This window comes from Ursus maritimus, unplaced genomic scaffold (assembly GCF_017311325.1).
Source record: "Ursus maritimus isolate PB19 unplaced genomic scaffold, ASM1731132v1 scaffold_2, whole genome shotgun sequence".
Lineage (NCBI taxonomy): Eukaryota > Metazoa > Chordata > Mammalia > Carnivora > Ursidae > Ursus > Ursus maritimus.
In genome coordinates this window covers 22,640,415-22,661,043 of record NW_024424452.1, presented here as the reverse complement: position 1 = coordinate 22,661,043, position 20,629 = coordinate 22,640,415, and the positions used below count along the sequence as shown (strand labels likewise).

Genomic DNA, 20,629 nt, shown 5'->3' with positions numbered 1-20,629 from the left:
ACTTCTCAGGTTCTCTTCAGATTTATGATATATATGCTATCACTTTTCCTTTTGTAGATGTTCTGCTCCATTTGGAAGTCAAGGTTGGTGCTACATCCTCCTTCATTTGCAGGACATCAAGGGCTCCAGACATTATGAAAGTTTTCCTTTAAGTTATGGCAGTATCTCCTCTCTGGCTCTCATGGAAAGGCTGGCCATTATTTCCTTGAATAAACTTTCTGCCCCTTCTCTCTCTGTTTTCTGGGACTCCCATAGTGCAAATATTGGTACACTTGGTGGTATCCCATAAATCCCTTTAATTATCATCCCTTTTTTTCGTTCTTTTTTCTTCTTTGGATGATTTCCACTGGCTTATCTTTGAGTTCACTGATCCTTTCTTGCACCTCATTTGGTCTGATGTTGATCTCTGCTATTGAATTTTCAGTTCAGTTATCTGATTCTTCACCTCTATGATTTATGTTTCATACTTTTTAATATTTTCTCTCTTTGTTGAAATTCTCACTTTGTTAATGCATTGCTCTCTTGACCTCAGTGAGCATCTTTTTTACCATTACTTTGAATTGTCTGTCAGGTAGGTCATTTCTCTCCATCCCATTAGGGTCAGTTTCTGGAGATACATCTAGTTCTTTGTTTGTTCTTTTATTTCTTATTCTTCAGTTTCCTTGGCTCTTCAAATTGTTTTCTACATATTACATAAAACACCTATCTTTCCTAGTCTTAACAGACTGGGCTTGTGGAAGCTAGTAGGAGATAAACCTTGCCAATCAGTGCAGCTAGAGATATGGTTGCCTCTCCAACCTTTGTGCTTGTCCAAACTGCCATCTTTGTTCTTAGTGCCCTGGGAGATTAGGTAGTGCCAAGTTTCATCAGTGCTCTGAAGGCAGAGGAAAGGTGCACACACCTATTCAGGCTCTTGGAGTACTACAAAGTACCTGCCCCCTCAGCTCCTAGATGCAAGATAATTAGAATCCTAACCTTAAGGCAGTTGCTGGGGAAGTTGGAATGTTAGATGCACAATCTAACCCCTTTTAGGAAGAAACTAGTAACTGGGTGCTTTTGCCTGCTCTCTCTGTCCCTAGCCAGGGGGAATAGCTGCTGGGAGGGCCTGTGTGCCTATTTAAAGCCACCTCTTTGTTCTCTGTGGTCCTGGGGGACTAGCAAATGCTGAAGACCATTAGCTCCCAGAGTTAGATGATTTAGAAGCCAGTCCCACAGGTGGCAGCTGTGAAAGTTGGGGTGCTAGATATGTGGACAAACTCCTTTCACAGAGAAGCTAGAAACTTGATTTTATCATTAGAGGAAGCCATAGAGAGAAGGCACAGGAAATTCCTGCATGCTCATTCAGACTCCTGAAAGACTACTAATTTCCTGTGCTGTAAGCTCCCAAATTCAGACTAAGTGGAAGCAAAACTCTCAGGCAGCAGTTGGGAAAGCATTCAGTCTAACCTATTACAGGGAGAATATGGAAACTGGGTGTTTTTCCCCTTTCCCTCTGCACTGAGCCTGAGTGTAAAGCCACAACAAATGATTACATGCTTGTTTAAAATCACCTCCTTGACTCTTAATTATAGAGAACAATCTGATGATTACCAAAGAGGAGGTGGGGGGAGGGGGGGAGGGGTCAAATAGGTGATGGGGATTAAGGTATACACTTGTCCTGATGAGCACTGGGTGATGTATCAGCTGCTGAATTACTATACTGGACACCTGAAACTAATATAACACTGTATGTCAACTAACTGGAATTAAAATAAAAACTAAAATAAAATAAAATAAAATGAATTTAAAAAATAAAATAAAAAACATCTTTGCTTTCTGTGGTCCTGGGGACAAACAAATGTCAAGCCATGTCAGATCTCAGAGCTGGGTGATTTGGGATCTGGTCCCTTAGATGGCAGCCATGAAAGTTGAGGAATTAGATGTGTGGCCTTGGGCACCTACCTAGCTCAGTAGGTGGAGCATGTAACTCTTGGTCTCTAAGTTGTGAGTTTAAGCCCCACACTGGGTGTACAGATTACTAAAAACAAACAAAAATGTTTACTTGTTATAGGAAGAGACTTCCAGTTTAGCAGCTGCACTTGCTAAGGTCACAATGACTTCCCCCTCTGTCTTAGTTGGCTAACTTCTCCCCATTCTTCAGGTTTTAGTTTAAAAAAAAAAAAAAGATGTGTAACCCCAAGCTTTCACTCCTCAGGGAGAGGTTGGAAGTTGGGATTCCCTCCTAATTGTAAGGCACTGTGCTAGGAGTGGGGTTTACAGAACAAGTGTGTCTCAGCTTTTCCTACCCATTTTGATGGGTAGGTGGGTATTTTCTGTCACCCAATGTGTAGGAGTGCCATAATTTTTTTCTGTATTTCTCTCAGAAAGATTTGAACCATATGCATCTGTTTATTTAGTGCATCCATGGAGAGGGAAAGGGAGGTGCTTCTTATTCCACCATCTTCCTGACATCACTCCAGCTTTTTATATGTTTAAAAGTCTTTTGCATTTCCTTTCCTGTGAATAGTCTATTTATGTCCTTCATATACCTTTAAATTATTGAAATTTTTCTTTATTTCTTTGAGTTCTTCATATATTAACATTTTCTGCAACGAGATCCAAATATATCTTGTGTTTGCTTCTTGACTGAGCTTATACTGTTTTTGTCCTGCAAAAATGTTCGGTTAAGTAAATATATCACTCTTTCTCTTTATGGCCACTTGATTCCAAGTCATTGTTAGAGTAAAACTCCTTAGCCAAAATCACTAGAAACACACCTGCAGGGGTGCATGGGTGGCTCACTCGGTTAAGATCTGCCTTTGGCTCAGGTCATGATCCCAGGGTCCTGGAATCGAGCTCCACATCGGGCTCTCTGCTCAGCAGAGAGTCTGCTTCTCCTATTCTCTCTCCCTCTGCCTCTCTCCCTGCTCATGCTCTCTGTCACCCTCTCTCTCAAATAAAATCTAAAAAAAAAGAAGAACCACACCTGTAGTCAAAAATATTAGGTTTATTTACCTAGCCACCCCAAAGGGAAATGAACAACAGAGGAACTAGAGGGGTCTCAGTAAGAGGGGAGGGGATTATTACAGGATTTGGGTTTGTGCTGGGAATTAGAAAGAATCAGAGATTGGAAGCTGTCAAGAAGTATGGGAAATTTAGTGATTATTGGAATTCCAGCCAGAGGCAGAGAGATTAAAGCAAGGTTAGAGATGTCATAAAAAAAATAAATAAATAAAAGCAACAATCACATATGTTAGAGGAGAGAGTTGCTTAGTTATTTTTGTGATTGGAGAATATCCTTGTTTCTGTCTCATTTCAGACAAAATTATGGAGTGGTCAAATTTCAATCTTGTTTCACCAAAGTTAAGGAGGTCCCTTGTCTAATTATTGTTCCTAGTCTGTAAGAACTGGTTACGTCTTGCCTAGGACACCATATGTGTCTGAGATAGATTTCCTGCTAGATGCATCAGGTTAAGAAAATAGCCATTTATTTTCATTTTTGAGTGCTTTTGAGTATTAAATTATGTCAAATATATTTTCAACATCTATGAAGATAGTTATACTATTTTTCCTTATATCTGTTAATAGAAAAAACTTATACAAATTTTTTTTTCTTTTTTTTTTTTTAATGATTTTTTATTATGTTAGTCACCATACAGTACATCCCCGGTTTCCGATGTAAGGCTCGATGATTCATTAGTTGCGTATAACACCCAGTGCACCATGCAATACGTGCCCTCCTTACTACCCATCACCGGTCTATCCCATTCCCCCACCCCCCTCCCCTCTGAGGCCCTCAGTTTGTTTCTCATAGTCCATAGTCTCTCATGCTTCATTCCCCCTTCTGATTACCCCCCCTGTATTTATCCCTTTCTTCCCCTACCGATCTTCCTAGTTCTTATGTTCCATAGATGAGAGAAATCATATGATAGTTGTCTTTCTCTGCTTGACTTATTTCACTTAGCATTATCTCCTCCAGTGCCGTCCATGTTGCAGCAAATGTTGAGAACTCATTCTATCTGATAGCTGAGTAATATTCCATTGTATATATGGACCACAACTTCTTAATCCAGTCATCTGTTGAAGGGCATCTTGGCTCCTTCCACGATTTAGCTATTGTGGACATTGCTGCTATGAACATTGGGGTGCATATGGCCCTTCTCTTCACTACGTCTGTATCTTTGGGGTAAACACCCAGTAGTGCAATTGTTGGATCATAGGGTAGCCCAATTTTTAACTTTTTAAGAGACCTCCACATTGTTTTCCAGAGTGGCTGTACCAACTTGCATTCCCACCAACAATGTAGGAGGGATCCCCTTTCTCCACATCCTCTCCAACAATTGTTGTTTCTTGCCTTGTCTATTTTTGCCATTCTAACTGGCGTAAGGTGGTATCTCAGTGTGGTTTTGATTTGAATTTCCCTGATGGCTAATGATTTTGAACATTTTTTCATGTGTCTGTTAGCCATTTGTATGTCTTCATTGGAAAAGTGTCTGTTCATATCTTCTGCCCATTTTTTGATTTGTTTATTTGTTTCTCGTGTATTGAGTTTGAGAAGTTCTTTGTAGATCTTGGATACCAGTCCTTTATCTGTAGTGTCATTTGCAAATATATTCTCCCATTCTGTGGGCTGCCTCTTAGTTTTTTTGACTGTTTCCTTGGCCGTGCAGAAGCTTTTTATCTTGATGAAGTCCCATAAGTTCATTTTATCTTTTATTTCTCTTGCCTTTGGGGATGTGTCATGAAAAAGGTTGCTTTGGCCGATGTCGTAGAGGTTGCTGCCTATGTCTTATATAAATTTTCTGATATTAATCTATCATTGCACCCTGAAATAAATTCCAGTTATTTCTAAGGCATTATGTTTCAGGAGGCTGCTGAATTTCTATACAGTTATTTTTTTAGTTTATATCTATATTCAGAAGTGAGATCAGACTTTTATATCCAGCAAAAATATCCTTTAAAAGTAAAGGTAGTTTGGGGGAACCTGGGTGGCTCAGTCAGTTGGGTGTCCAACTCTTGATTTTGGCTCTTAGGGTCATGAGATTGAGCCCCATGTCAGGCTCTACACTGGGAATGAAGCCTGCTTAGGATTCTCTCTCTATCCCTCTCCCAACATAAAAATAAAAAATTAATTCACACACAAAAAAATAAATTCACATATATAAGTGATGATTTTCAGAATAAGAGAATTCAATGTTACAGTTAAAGGGCAAAGATTAAAAACTAAAAAATTTTAAAAATTAAAAATTAAAAAATTAAAAATTAAATAAAAGGCAAAGATTGACAGTTGGATAGAAATAAAGAAACAAAATTTAAACTATATTCTCCTTACAATGGGCATATTTTAAAACAAAGGAAAGTTTGAAAGTTTGAAATGAAGAGAAGAAGATATGCTGTGCTTATATCACTCAAAAGAGCAGGGATAGCTATACCAGCATTGGGTAAAACTTTACAGCAGAAATCATTACCAATATTAGAAAAGTGTAACTACATAATTTTTATCAAAGAGCTAGTTAAAAATTTTAGGTGTCTAAGAATATAGTCTCAAAATATATAAAGCATAAAAAGAAGAAGGAATTCAAGGAGAAATAGACATTCATGGTCACAGTAGCTAATTATAATATACTTCTCTCTCATTGTGATAGAAAAAGGACATTAAAAATCATTAATGCTGTATAATATTTGAATAAAACAATCAGTAGACTAAATCTGAAGAAATATAAAAAGCATCGTACCCAACAACTAAAGAATGATACTATTTTTTCATATACACAGGAATATTTATTTAGAAGAATTGATCATATGTTGGATTAAGGCAAGTCTCAGTAAATTTCAAAGGTATAAAAAGATATATAAATAGATATTTATAAAAGATATCATTACAACAGAGCAAAACTTTGTAAATATTGGAAGGGGAAAAAAAAAGGGAATAAACCCCAGTCATATCAATAAAAATAAATAGATCTAAACCACCCATTGTAAAAAAAAATATTTTAAAATTGCAATTCTAAATAAAAGCCAAATTCATGCTAACCTTAAGACCCTCCTTATGCAATGATTCAGAAATGTTGAAAACAAAATGGAAAGAGCATGAAATTAGGAGTGTCAGCCTTAATAGAAAACAAGGTGGAATTTAAACCTAAGAGCATCAAAAGTTACCAAAAAAAGGCATTAATACTAAACTGTAACATTATAATGGAGATAGAAAAGTTATGAATATTTTTGTACCAAATGACAGCAACCTCTATAAGGCAGAAATTATAGGAGATACGAGGGGAAAAAGCCATATTATACATGAGATGTTTTATTCTCTTCTTTAGTCCAAGATAGATTATGTCAGTGGAGAATAAATATGGACAAAGAATATGTAAATGATAAAGTCAATTGGTAGTCATGATCAATATCTGTCTAATTGTATATCCCTCAAAAATAATTCATTTATGAATATGACCATTTTTGCATACATTTAAAAAATACCTTTATATTCTCTGATTGTAACTTAAAACAAGAAAAATAAAATCAGAATATAAAACCACTCTCCCTTTTTGAAATGTTTTTTAAAAATATTTTTTCTTTGTAATTAATCTCTACACCCAACATGGGTCTTAAACTCACAACCCTGAGATCAAGAGTCACACACCACTGACTGAGCCAGCCACGTGCCCCATTCCCCTTTTGAAATTTAAAAGATCATTTTAGGTGATTCCTGCTTTCAATCAAGAATTACAAAAATTTCTAGAAAATAATGAAAACATTGTATATCAGAAACTATGAGATGCAATAAACTACTGGGAGAAAAATGTGTATATACATTATACACTCGTTTCAAGAAAAAAGAAGGGGCACCTGGGTGGCTCAGTCAGTTAAGCATCTGCCTTTGGCTCAGGTCATGATCTCAGCGTCCTGAGATGGAGCCCTGAGTCAGGCTTCCTGTTCATCAGGGAGCCTGCTTCTCCCTCCCCATCTGCCTGCCACTCCCCCTGCTTGTGCTCTCTCTCTTATCAAAAAAATAAATAAAATCTGTAAAAAAAAAAAAAAAGGAAAGGAAAAAGAAACAACTGAAACACATGACTCATTTAAAAAAATAATGGAAGGAAAATATAATATACACAAGTACATAAATCCATAATTAAAAATATAAAGCCAGCTAACCAACAATTAAGAAACTAGAACTTCGTGAAAATAAATGGGTAAACCTGCCCCCAAGAAAGGAGGTATAAATACATTCAAAGAAATGACAATTTAATGCCGCTATAAACATTGGAGTGCACGTATCTCTTTGAAATAGTATTTTTCTATTTTTTTTTTTGGTAAATACCTGGTAGTGCAATTCCCGGATCATATTTTTAAATTTTTGAGGAACCTCCATACTGTTTTCTAGAGTGGCTGCATCTGTTTGTATTCCCACCAGCAGTGCAAGCCACCCAGGTGCCCCAATAAAATTTAAAATTTTAATGGAATTCATAACTTTCTAACTACAGACAAATTATTAAAACTAATGTCAGAAGAAATGGAAAATAGAAAACTGAAACTTTCACAATTTTTGTAAAAATAAACTTGTCAGGGGCGCCTGGGTAGCGCAGTCGTTAAAGCGTCTGCCTTCGGCTCAGGGCGTGATCCTGGCGTGCCGGGATCGAGTCCCACATCAGGCTCCTCTGCTATGAGCCTGCTTCTTCCTCTCCCACTCCCCCTGCTGTGTTCCCTCTCTCGCTGGCTGTCTCTCTCTGTCGAATAAATAAATAAAATCTTTAAAAAAAAATAAATAAATAAATAAATAAACTTGTCAAAGATTCACTCTTCAGTTAAATAAGATAAAGTCCCAGATGGCTTCATAGGGGCTATTCCATAAGCTTTTTAAAGAGCAGATAAGAACAATGATATTTAAATGTTCAGATCCTAGAAAAATTAAAACTGAACAATATGAAATAAAAATATACTTAAAAATAAAGTTTATATATAAGTGAGATCACACTTCTCTGTCTGACTTATTTCACGTAGCTTAATGCTCTTAAGGTCCATCCATGTTGTCATAAATGTCAGGATTTCCATACTTTTTTATGGTTGAATAATATTTCATTGTATAGATATACCATATTTTCTTTATCCATTCAACCATCATTGGACTCATGTTTCCATGTCTTGGCTATTGTAAATAATGCTGCAATGAACAGCAGATACCTTTTTTAGTTAGCATAGATATCTTTCTGAGTTAGTGTTTGTGTATCCTTCAGATAAATACCCAGAAATGGAATTAATAGATCATACTGTAGTTCTATGTTTAATCTTTTGAGGACCCTCCAAACTGTTTTCCCTCCTGGCTGTACCAATATACAGTTCCACCAGCAGTGCACAGGTTTCCTTTTTCTCCACATCCTCACCAACATTTGTTATCTCTTGTCTTTTTTATAATAGCCATTCTAACAGGTGAGAGGTGATATATCATTGTGGTTTCTGTTTGTATTTCACTGATTATTATTGATACTGAGCACCTTTTCATGTATCTGTTGGTCATCTGGATGTCTTCTTTGGAAAAATATCTGTTCAGATCCATTTTTTAATCAGATTGTTTGCTATTGAGTTGTAGAAGTTCTTTATGTATTTTGGATATTAACCCCTTATCAGAGATATCATTTGCAAATATTTTTCCCATTCAGTAGGTTACCCTTTCATTTTATTCATGGTTTCCATTACTGTGCAGAAGCTTTTTAGTTTGATGTCTGACTTGTTTATTTTTGTATTTTTTTGTGTATATAAAGACACATGTATTATAATATATCACATAATTCTTTTCTATGAGAGTGTTGGCCTAATAGAAGTTACTTGGCCATTACTGGAAATAAAATCCTATATATTATTTTAATTGATTTAATAGAAGAGTTCTTTCCTAATGATATTTAAATAGGCAACTTCCTCTAGCAAAATTCTGTCTTAGGTACATAGCAGTGCACAGCGGATATGTGTTAAGAATTCCAGTTAGAGGGGCACCTGGGTGGCACAGCGGTTAAGCGTCTGCCTTCGGCTCAGGGCGTGATCCCGGCGTTCTGGGTTCGAGCCCCACGTCAGGCTCTTCTGCTGTGAGCCTGCTTCTTCCTCTCCCACTCCCCCTGCTTGTGTTCCCTCTCTCGCTGGCTGTGTCTATCTCTGTCGAATAAATAAATAAAATCTTTAAAAAAAAAAAAAAAAGAATTCCAGTTAGAGATGTTAGTATTCCATCTTACTACAGTGGGTTCCACCTGGAAAAGAAATAATCCTTGTTGGGAGCTCTTTGGGTATCAAACCTTCTTAGCAACATGGGCTAGAAAACCAGGTTTTCTATCTTATCCATGTAACTATATGCTCAGTGGAATGGTTGACTTGGGTCTATTCTTATGATTATTCTCTTGATTCAGATTAGGTCAAGAATTGGCTACTGTCCTCAAGATGACCCCATTCTCAACCATATGACAGGTCAGGAAATGCTGGTGATGTATGCCAGGCTTCGAGGGGTCCCTGAGCCAGACATTTGCAAGTATGTGGAAACCTTTTTGTATGCAACGCACCTGGAAACAAATGCTGATGAGTTTGTCCACATATACAGGTCAGACATAATGCTGTTGCAATTAAGCTGCCTACTTGTGTTTCTACTGTTTAAAATGAATGCCTGGAAAATTAACCTGATCCATCTGTCACACAGGGGCAATGACTATGAAATAGCCTAATGTCTTGTCAAGGTTCAGATGTCAGGAATAAGGCAGATTCTACTTATATGAATTTAACCTTTTGCAGACGTGAGCTGTAGAATTTGCATTTCGTAAAAAAGTACCTTTATCCTTATCTCTTTGTTTTTTCTTTCCCTNNNTTCCCTAAAACAAAAATATTTTACTAATAATGATGCTGAAATAAATTACCAAGAAAAAAGTCATTTCAGTGAAAATGAATTGATATATACATCTGGACTTGGGCCTGCTGCTTTGTGAGTCATATCAAATCAGCATTCTGTATACATGAGCTAATTCCTATGACTTAATGACACGTATACCCTTATCTTCTTTCTCCTCTACTTTCTCCTTTGACAATCAAGTGAAGAAAACAGACGTAGACTGAATACTGCTATTGCCCTAATGGGAAAGTCCTCAGTTGTCTTCCTAGATGAGCCATCTACTGGCTTAGATCCAGTAGCCAGGCGCCTGCTGTGGGACACAATTACATGGATGTGTAAAAGAGGCAAAGCTATCATTATAACTTCCCACAGGTAGGACCCGTTGGGAAGCTTGGTTGAGAACTGGAAGAGTATGGGAGGGAATTAGATGGAGCCAGAAATAAAGGCAGTGAATGCCTAAGTATATGAGCTATGTAGGCAGGCCCGTGGGTAGAGTCTGATTCTTGACTGATGCCAAGAATCCTCAGTTGAATTCAGTAATCCAGAAATGGAAGAAGATAGGAAGTTAAGGAACTGTTCCTATTGTTATTTAGGAATCAACTGCTTTGAATCTTAAGATCTCCTCTTTCCAAATATGGTCTTAGTGGTAATTATCTGCATTACCAAGCTTTCATACTGCAACTGTTTGTTACGTTACAATCCTAGCTCTGTTTTGAGATATGGAATTTGCCTGCTGAAAGGCAATCTCTTCATCCATATCTCCTTTGTCTCCCTAGCATGGAAGAATGTGAGGCTCTCTGTACCAGACTGGCCATCATGGTAAAGGGGAGGTTCAAGTGCCTGGGCAGCCCTCAGCACCTCAAGAACAAGTTTGGTAATGCATACACTCTGACAGCAAAGATTAAGTTTGGAAACAATGAAGATAAACTAGAGAAGTTCAAAGAATTCATGGCAGCAACTTTCCCAGGTAATGTAGGCAGGGCTGCCTTGTGATGACTATGTTGTTTTTATATTGTTTTCCTTCATATCCTCAATGATTAACCCTTCCTGTGAGTTATTTTTTACTGAGCTTTTGACTATATACTGAGTTTTTGAATAATTTCTCTGTTATTATCTATGAGTTCTTAGCATATACTTTCTCAAAATAGTAGAGGCTCTCACCAGTCTATTGTGGGGGTCAACCAGTAAGACAAACCTGTTCATATGTATTCATCTAGAATTAAATTATTGAGATTAAGTCTGTTTTTCAACCTTGATAATTCTTTTTTTTTAAGATTTTATTTATTTATTTATTTATTTATTTATTTATTTAAGAGAGAGAGCATGAAAGAGAGAGAGAGAGCACGACCAGGGGCAAATGGTAGAGGGAGAGGGAGACGCAGACCCTGCTGAGCAGGGAGCCCAGTGCAGAACTCGATTCCAAGACTCTGGGATCATGACCTGAGCTGAGGGCAACCGCTTAACCAGCTGAGCCACCCAGGTGCCCTCCATTCTGCTTTTGTGGCTCAGTAAAAGAGTGAGAGTTACATAGGCTATAAAACACTTCCCCTTCCCGACACCACACCACTAGATTACTAACGGCCTAATTGCAACAGTTCCTTTCTTCCAAGAAGTCTGGCTCTCAAGAAAAAATTACAATGCATACAAAAAGGCAAAAAACACAATTTGAAGAGACAGAACAAGCATTAGAACTAGACATGGTAAGGATGTTGGAATTATCAGACCAGTAACTGAAAACAACTATGATTAAAATGCTCAGGGCTATAATGGATACAGTAGACAGTATGTATGAACAGACGGGCTATATAAGAGATATATGGAAATCCTTAGAAAGAACCAAAAAGTGATGCTGGAGATAAAAACAGTATAACAGAAATGAAGAATGCATTCGATGGACTTATTAGGAGATTGGACCTGGCCAAGGAAAGAATCTCTGAGCTTGGAGGATGTATCAGTAGAATCACAAAAAAACAAAAACCAAAGAAAACAACAACAACAACAACAGAACAGAATATGCAGACTGTAGGACAACCACAAAAGGTGTAACATATGCATAATGGGAATACCAGAAAAAAAAAACAGAAAGGAACTGAAGAAATATTTGAAACCATAATGACTGAGAATCTCCCCCAAATTAATGTCAACACCAAATCACAGATCAAGGAAGCTCAGAGAACATCAACAGGATAAGTTCAAAACAAACAAACAAAAAACCACACACAGGCATATCATTTTTCAACTACAGAAAATCACAGAAAAAGAAAAAATCTTGAAAGAAACTAGAGGAGAAAGACACCTTATCTATAGAGGAACAAAGATAACAGTCACATCCAACTTCTCCTCAAAAACCATGCAAGTAAGGGTGCCTGGGTGGCTCAGTCTGTTAAGCATCTACCTTTGGCTCAGGTCATGATCTCAGGGTCCTGGGATTGAGTCCTGCATCAGGGTCCCTGCTCAGTGGGGAGTCTCCTTCTCCCACTCCCTCTGCTCCTCCCCCATTCATGCTTGCTCGCTCTCTCTCTCAAATAAATAAATAAATAAATAAATAAATAAATAAATAAATAAATAAATAAAATCGTTTAAAAAAATGCAAGCAAAGAGTGAAGTGAAATATTTAAAGTTTTGAGAGAATAAAACTACCAACATTGAATTCTGTACCTAGAGAAATTACCCTTCATTGTGAAGGAGAAATAAAGACTTTGCCAGGTAAGAAAAGAAAAAAATTGAGGGAATTTTTTGCCAGTTGACCTACCTTGCAAGATATGTTAAAAGAAGTTCTTTAGAGAGAAGGAAAATGATGCAGGCCAGAAACTCAGATCTACATAAACAAAGGAAGAGCATCAGAGAAGGAATAAGTAAAGATAAAAATGAAAACATTTATTTTTCTTATTCTTAATTGACCTAAAAGATAAAAATGTGTTCAAAGTAATAATAGAGTGACGTAATCAAAATGACCAAATAGGAGTTTTCTACTATCTTCTTCACAAAAAACATCAATTTTGATAGTCACCCACATGCAAAAGCCCCTTTGTGGAAGTTGGAGAGTCCAGTAGAGAAGTTCCAGTAAATCAGTAAGCAGAAAAGTCCAAGTTTGGTCATACTGATGAGGGTAAGAGAAACAATTTGACTTTACCAGTGTCACCCTGACCACAAGGTGGCACAGCTCAGTGCCAAAAGAAACCTTCTTTGCCTACAATTCCCCCATGAGAGAAAGTAAGAATGAATGAGTAAGCACCTGACTTCCCAAGTTGTGAGGGACACTGGCAAAGAGATCCACTTTTTTCTTGCTCCATCCAGAATACTGAAATGCACTGCATGACTGGGGCAGAGACAAGCTGGGAGAACAGCAGCAGCCAAGACTCTCAGAGGTCATCAAAGGGGTGCAGATCCTACAAATCACTTTGAAGACCCCGTCAAAAAGCCTGCCTATGAGCTGCTGTTAACACCTTAACTACAGTTCTCCCTAGCTGGTCCACAAACACCAATGATGCCCCATGCAAGTCACCCACACAAAATCAATATCCTGTGGCTGGCTTCATATGTGCAACCCCAAGGATGTCAAGAATGAGTCTTTGCAGATGGCTGATGTGCACACAATGAAAGCTGGTCCAAATCTATGTGATTGGAAGAAGGTACACAAATTTGAGCATACAGCATCGTGCTATGGAAAGCAAATAGTACACTGTCATCATTTAGCCTAGCATAGCAGGATTGACAGAAGTCATAGTCTTAAGAATTCACTTCCAAAAGAGAACAAGTAGTATGAAGCAAGCGTACCATTGAAAGGATCTGAGAATCCCTAACTGGTTGATGGAAGGTATTTTCCTGAAGGCAGTCAGAAAAGACTGGAGGTGGTGACTGTTACTTCAGATGTAGAGACTCAGGCTCAAAGTGAAGGGATGAATCAAGATACTCCATGCAAATAGAACCAAAAGAGATCAGGATTGCTATATTCATTTCCGTTTTAAGTCAAAAACTGTATCAAATAACAAAGAAGGTCATATAATGACAAAGGAGTCCATTTTATCAAGATGATATAACAATTATAAATATATACACACCAAACATCAGGGTACTTAAATATAATAAGCAAATACTAACAGATCTGTAGGGAGAAATAAGCAACAATATAATAGTAAGAGACTTCAATACCATACTTTGAACAATGGGTAGATCATCCAGACATAAAATCAATAAGGAAACAGCAGACTTGAATGACAAAATAGACCAAATAAACCTAAAACAACATAACACACATTCTTCTCAAACACATATGGAACATTCTCCAGGCTCTATCTTCTATGAGGTCTCAAACAAGCCTTAGCAAATTTAAGAAAAAAATAAACCAGTTATCTTTTCTGACACAGTGGTATGAAACAGGAAATCAATAACATGAGAAATAGTGGAAAATTTATAAATATGTAGGAATTAAATAATTCACTCCTGGGGGCGCCTGGGTGGCGCAGTCGTTAAGCATCTGCCTTCGGCTCATGGCGTGATCCCGGCATTCTGGGATCGAGCCCCACATCGGGCTTCTCCGCTAGGAGCCTGCTTCTTCTTCTCCCACTCCCCCTGCTTGTGTTCCCTCTCTCGCTGGCTGTCTCTCTCTGTCAAATAAATAAAATCTTAAAATCAATCAATCAATCAATCATTCCTGCACAACCAGTGGGTCAAAGGAGAAATAAAAAGGGAAACTTAAAAATATCTGGCACCAGGGGCACCTGGGTGGCTCAGTCGTCAAGTGTCTGCCTTTGGTTTGGGGCATGGTCCCAGAGTCCTGGGATAGAGCCCCACATCAGGCTCCTCCACTGGGAGCCTGCTTCTTCCTCTCCCGCTCTCCCTGCCTGTGTTCACTCTCTCACTGGCTCTCTCTCTGTCAAATAAATAAAATCTTTTTAAAAAAATATCTGGCACCAAATGAAAATGGAAACAGAGCATATCAAAACTTATGGGATGCAGCAAAATGGTTCTAAGAGGAAAATACACAGCTACAAATGCCTACATTAAGAAAAAAATAAAAACTTCGAATAAACAACCTAACTTTACACTTCAAGGAACTAGAAAAAGAAGAAAAAGGTAAAGACAAAGTTACCAGAAGTAGGGACATATCTCAATACACGAGAAACAAATAAACAAATCACAAAATGGGCAGAAGATACGAACAGACACTTTTCCAATGAAGACATACAAATGGCTAACAGACACATGAAAAAAATGTTCAAAATCATTAGCCATCAGGGAAATTCAAATCAAAGCCCCCCCCTTGATTTTAATGAAATCCAACTTACCCATTATTTTTTTCCTGGATTGTGACTTTGGTGTTGTATCTAAAAAGTTATGGCTATGTTCAAGGTAATCCATATTTTGTCCTGTTTTTTTGGTAGGAGTTTTATAGTTTTACACTTAGGCCAGTAATGCATTTTGAGTTAATTTTGTGAAGGGTGTTTGATATGTGTCTAGGTTCATTTTTTTGCATATGGGTACCCAGTTGTTCTAGTATCATTTGTTGAAGAGACTATCTTTGCTTCATTGAATAGGTTGTACTCCTTTTTCAAAGATCACTTGGCTTCATATTTCTGGACTCTTTTATTCTGTTCCATAATCTATTTGTCTATTTTTCCCCCAAAACCACACTGCCTTGATTGCAGTAGCTTTATATTAAATATCGAAGTCAGGTACTGTCAGTCCTCCAACTTCTTCTTTTTTAATATCATTTTGGCTATTTTTCAACTTTTGCCTCTCCATATAAACTTTAGAATCAGCTTAATGATATTCACAAAATTACTTATCCTATCCATGCCCATGGAATATCTCTACATTTATTTAGTTCTTCTTCAACTTCCTTCATCAGTTTTGTAGTTTTCTTCATATAGATCTTCTATGTATTTTGTTAGATTTATACCTATGTATATCATTTTGGGGGGTGCTAAATATATGGTACTGTGTTTTCAAATTAAAACTCTACTTGTTCCTTGGTGGTATACAGGAAAGTCATTGACTTTTGTATATTAAGCTTGTATCCTGCACCCTTGCTTTAACCACTTATTAATTCCCAGAGTTTTTGGTCCATTCTTTCAGATTTTCTAATGTGTCAATCTTGTCATCAGTGGAAAAACAACAACAACACATTCCTTCCTTCCTAATCTGTATGTCTTTTATTCCTTTTCTTGTCTTATTGCATTAGCTGAGATCTCAAGTACAATGTTGAAGAGCAGTGGTTAGCTGGGCCATCCTTACCTTATTTCTGGCCCTTGCAGGAAAGCTTCAAGTTTCTTGCATTTAAGTATGTTGACAGCTGTAGGTTTTTGTAGACATTCTTTATCACATTAAGGTCATTCCTCTCAGTTACTAGTATACTGCAAGTTTTGAAAACCCTAAGTGGGTGTTGGAGTTTGTCAAATGGTTTTTCTACATCTATTGATATAATCATGTAAATTTTCTTCTTTAGCTTATTGACGTGTTGGATTTTATTAGTTCTGTTTTGAATGCTGAATCAGCCTTGTATCCATGGGATAAATCACACTTGAGTGTGATATATTTGTCTGGTTTTTTTTCTTTCCTTTTTTTTTAAGTAGGCTCCCCAGCGTGGAGCCCAAAGCTGGGCTTGAACTCTTGACCCCAAGAGCAAGACCTAGGCTGAGATCAAGAGTTGGATGCTTAACTAAATGAGCCACCCGGGCACCCCTGTTTAGTTTTGGTATTAAGATAATGTTGAGGGGTGCCTGGGTGGCTCAGTTGGTTAAGCATCTGCCTTCAGCTTAGGTCATGATCTTGGGGTCCTGGGATCCAGCCCTGTGTTGGGCTCCCTGCTCAGTGGGGAGTCTTCTTCTCCCTCTCCCTTTGCCCCCGCCTCACTTGTGCACTCTCTCTTTCTCAAAGAAATAAATAAAATCTTAATGAAAGACAATGCTGAATAATTTAGGACATATTTCCTTTGCTTTTATCCACTGAAAGTTATTGTAGATGATTGGTATAATTTCTCCCTTAAATGTTTGGTAGAATTCACCAGTAAACCCAACTGGGCTTGGTGCTTTCTATTTGGGAAGTTCAATTATTGAGACAATTTCCTTAATAGATAAAGTCCTATTCAGATTATTTATTTCTTTTTTTATTTAAATTATGTTTATTTATTTATTTTTTAATAATATTTTATTATATTATGTTAGTCACCATACAGTACATCCCTAGTTTTTGATGTAAAGTTCCATGATTCATTACTTGCGTATAACACCCAGTGCACCATGCAATACGTGCCCTCCTTAATACCCATCACCAGCCAATGAAGACATACAAATGGCTAACAGACACATGAAAAAATGTTCAAAATCATTAGCCATCAGGGAAATTCAAATCAAAACCACACTGAGATACCACCTTACGCCAGTTAGAATGGCAAAAATTGACAAGGCAAGAAACAACAATTGTTGGAGAGCATGTGGAAAAAGGGGATCCCTCCTACATTGTTGGTGGGAATGCAAGTTGGTACAGCCACTCTGGAAAACAGTGTGGAGGTCCCTTAAAAAGTTAAAAATTGAGCTACCCTATGATCCAGCCATTGCACTACTGGGTATTTACCCCAAAGATACAGACGTAGTGAAGAGAAGGGCCATATGCACCCCAGTGTTCATAGCAGCATTGTCCACAATAGCCAAATCGTGGAAGGAGCCGAGATGCCCTTTAACAGATGACTGGATTAAGAAGATGTGGTCCATATATACAATGAAATATTACTCAGCCATCAAAAAGAACGATTTCTCAACATTTGCTGCAACATGGGCGGCACTGGAGGAGATAATGCTAAGTGAAATAAGTCAAGCAGAGAAAGACAATTATCATATGGTTTCACTCATTTATGGAACATAAGAAGTAGGAAGATCAGTAGGAGAAGAAAGGGATAAAGAAAGGGGGTAATCAAAAGGGGGAATGAACCATGAGAGACTATGGACTCTGAGAAACAAACTGAGGGCTTCAGAGGGGAGGGGAGTGGGGGAATGGGATAGGCTGGTGATGGGTAGTAAGGAGGGCACGTATTGCATGGTGCACTGGGTGTTATACGCAACTAATGAATCATCGAACTTTACATCAAAAAAATTTTTTTTAATTTAAAAAAAAATTAAGGGGGGCACCTGGCTGGTGCAGTTGGTTGAGCCCCCAACTCTTGGTTTCAGCTTGGGTCATGATCTCAGGGTCATGGGATCAAGCCCAGTGTCTGGCTCCACTCAGTGTGGAGCCTGCTTGGAACTCTCTCTCCCTCTGTCCCTGCCCACCATTGGCACTCCCTCCACTATCTCTTTCTCTCTCCCTCTCTCTGTCTAAAAATAAATAACTAAATTTTTCTGCTCTATGAAAAACATTATCAAGTGAGCAAAAAAAAACACCACAAACTGTGATAAAATATTTGCAAAAGATGGAGTACCTTGGTGGCTCAGTTGTTTAAGCATCTGCCTTTGGCTCAGGTCATGATCTCATGGGTCCTGAGATGGAGCCCTGAGGCAGGCTCCCTGCTCAGTGGGGAGTCTGCTTCTCCCTCTCACTCTCTGCCCTTCCCCCTACACATGCTTGCTTTCTCTCTCTCTCTCAAATAAAGAAGTAAAATGTTTAGGATTGAAGGAAGGAAGGAAGGAAGGAGGGAAGGAAGGAAGGGAGGGAGGGAGGGAGGGAGGGAGGGAGGAAGGGAGGAAGGGAGGAAAGAAGGAAGAAACTGCCAAAATGTCTTTAGAAATGGCTGTACATGAAATTAAAATAAAAACTTTTTTTAAAAATGAAAAATAATATTAATAAAAAATAAAATGGCTGTACAATTTTGCATTCCTAGCACTAATAAATGAGTATTCCCATTGATCCACATCCTTGCCAGTATTTCTTGTTATCAGTGTTTTGGATTTCAGCTTTTCCAGTGGATGTGTAGTGATGTCTCATTGTTATTTTAATTTAATTGTTTAATTCCCTAATGACAAATGATTTTGAGCATCTTTCATAGGCTTATTTGTCATCTATACATATTTTTTTTGGTGAGGTATCTGTTTAAATCTTTTGCCCATTTGGGGCACCTGGGTGGCTCAGTCAGTTAACTGTCTGCCTTCAGCCCAGGTCATGATCTCAGAGTCCTGGAATCAAGCCCACATCAGACTCCTTGCTAAGCAGGAGGCCTGCTTCTCCTTCTCTCTCTGCCTCTCCCCCTGGCTTGTGCTCTCTCTCTCCCTTTCTCTCTCATCAGTATTATTCATATGTACTTTTAAAAAATATTTTAATTCCAATTAATTCCATTTGTAATAATCTCCAATTGTGTGATAATAACATAAGTGCATCCTCTCAATTAGGAATGGCTACATATTACTACTGTATTTTCAAAAGCTGTAATATCCCATTTCTCCAGTGAATGCCTTCACGTTTGTGTTTTATTATTATAACTTTTTTCTTTTCTTTAGGATGAAGACTGCCTAGTCATAAGAATAGTATAGAAATCCTACCCTAAACACACACACACACACACACACACACACACACACGCGCGCGCATGCATACACACACACCTGGAGAAAGAAACCACACCAAAATTTTGTGAGCAGTTTCAGGACAATGGAACATTAGGACTCATATAAGTCAGGTTTGCAAAGTAAATGTATGAGCTTGCTGTGATTACCTGACCCTCCATAATTTTTACAAACTATATGTATTAAGACCATACTTCACATGGAAGTAAATCTATTGAAATATTTAACAAAATGACACTATACTAAAAGAGAATGGGTTTTGGGATTGCATTGTCTTTTGTATTAACATATATTCTCTCTTCCATTGGTATGGACAATTGGAATGGTAGTTATTTGGGAATTTTGTAAAACTCTTATTTTGTATCACTCTTATCTTCTGTTACTTTCCTTTCTTAGGTAACATCATACACCAGGAGCATCGAGGGATTATTAGCTACTACATTCCCAAAGAGGAAATCTGCTGGGGAAAGGTGATTATAGAAATCATACTCTTTAGTGTTATGTGTAATAGAGGATTGATAGAAGGAAGCATTGGGATTCAAGCACTGGCAGAGGAGAAAATTTGTTACCTTTCAAAGGCCCCTATAGTTTGAGACTTCTGACCCTAAATTCTATTATTCCATATTCAAGAAAATGAGGATGGAAACTGCCTTCTCTAATTTTCCAACCATCTTTTCCTTCTACTTTCTGGCTTCCCCCTTCTGTGTCTTTTTGTCCGTAAGCATACACCTGGCAGAAGTTGGGGAATGACTGGGTGAGGAAAAGGGTCACTGGGGATATTACAATGGTAATACCATATTTTTTTTTCTGTTAAAGGTGTTTAGTATTTTGGAGGAAGCTAAAGTGCTATTCAATCTAGAAGACTATTCTGTCAGTCAGATAACACTGGAACAAGTCTTCCTGACCATTGCTAATATCGATAAAGCAGAAAATATTCAAGAAATAAAAGTGCTATGAGATTCAGTTCCAGCCAGTGACCATTGTGTCTTGTCTAGATTGCTGCCTGCAATTAGATACACGGAGGGACTTCTCCCTCTCCATCTGTATCTTTCTGTGTGTGTGTACATTTGTATACACAAATTGAACCCCCAAAGAAGAAAATTTGTAATCTTTGGAGATTAAGATAAGTGACCTGTTGTGAAGAACTGAACCGTAAAGGGTCTGAGATTTTAACAAAAGTTATCAAGTTGGCCTACCACAATTTCACAAATACTGACAGAAGACATTGGAATCCTGGGTTAGAGACACAAGAATTTGTTACAGCAATAGCAGTAGTCAGAGATTATATTTGTACCAG

General features: G+C 37.8%; 1 protein-coding gene across 1 annotated transcript in view; it reads left to right on the top strand.

Moving 5' to 3' along the window:
• LOC103668882 (ATP-binding cassette sub-family A member 3-like) overlaps nt 1-20,295 on the top strand; it is a 160,587-nt gene extending 140,292 nt beyond the window's left edge. The window contains exons 24-28 of the mRNA XM_008697189.2: nt 9,369-9,556; nt 10,040-10,210; nt 10,615-10,805; nt 19,729-19,802; nt 20,149-20,295. Of these exons, the coding sequence (XP_008695411.2) occupies nt 9,369-9,556; nt 10,040-10,210; nt 10,615-10,805; nt 19,729-19,802; nt 20,149-20,289 (765 nt within the window). The 3' untranslated portion in view covers nt 20,290-20,295. The remainder of the gene's footprint in view (nt 1-9,368; nt 9,557-10,039; nt 10,211-10,614; nt 10,806-19,728; nt 19,803-20,148) is intronic.
• Nucleotides 20,296-20,629: the final 334 nt, after the last annotated feature.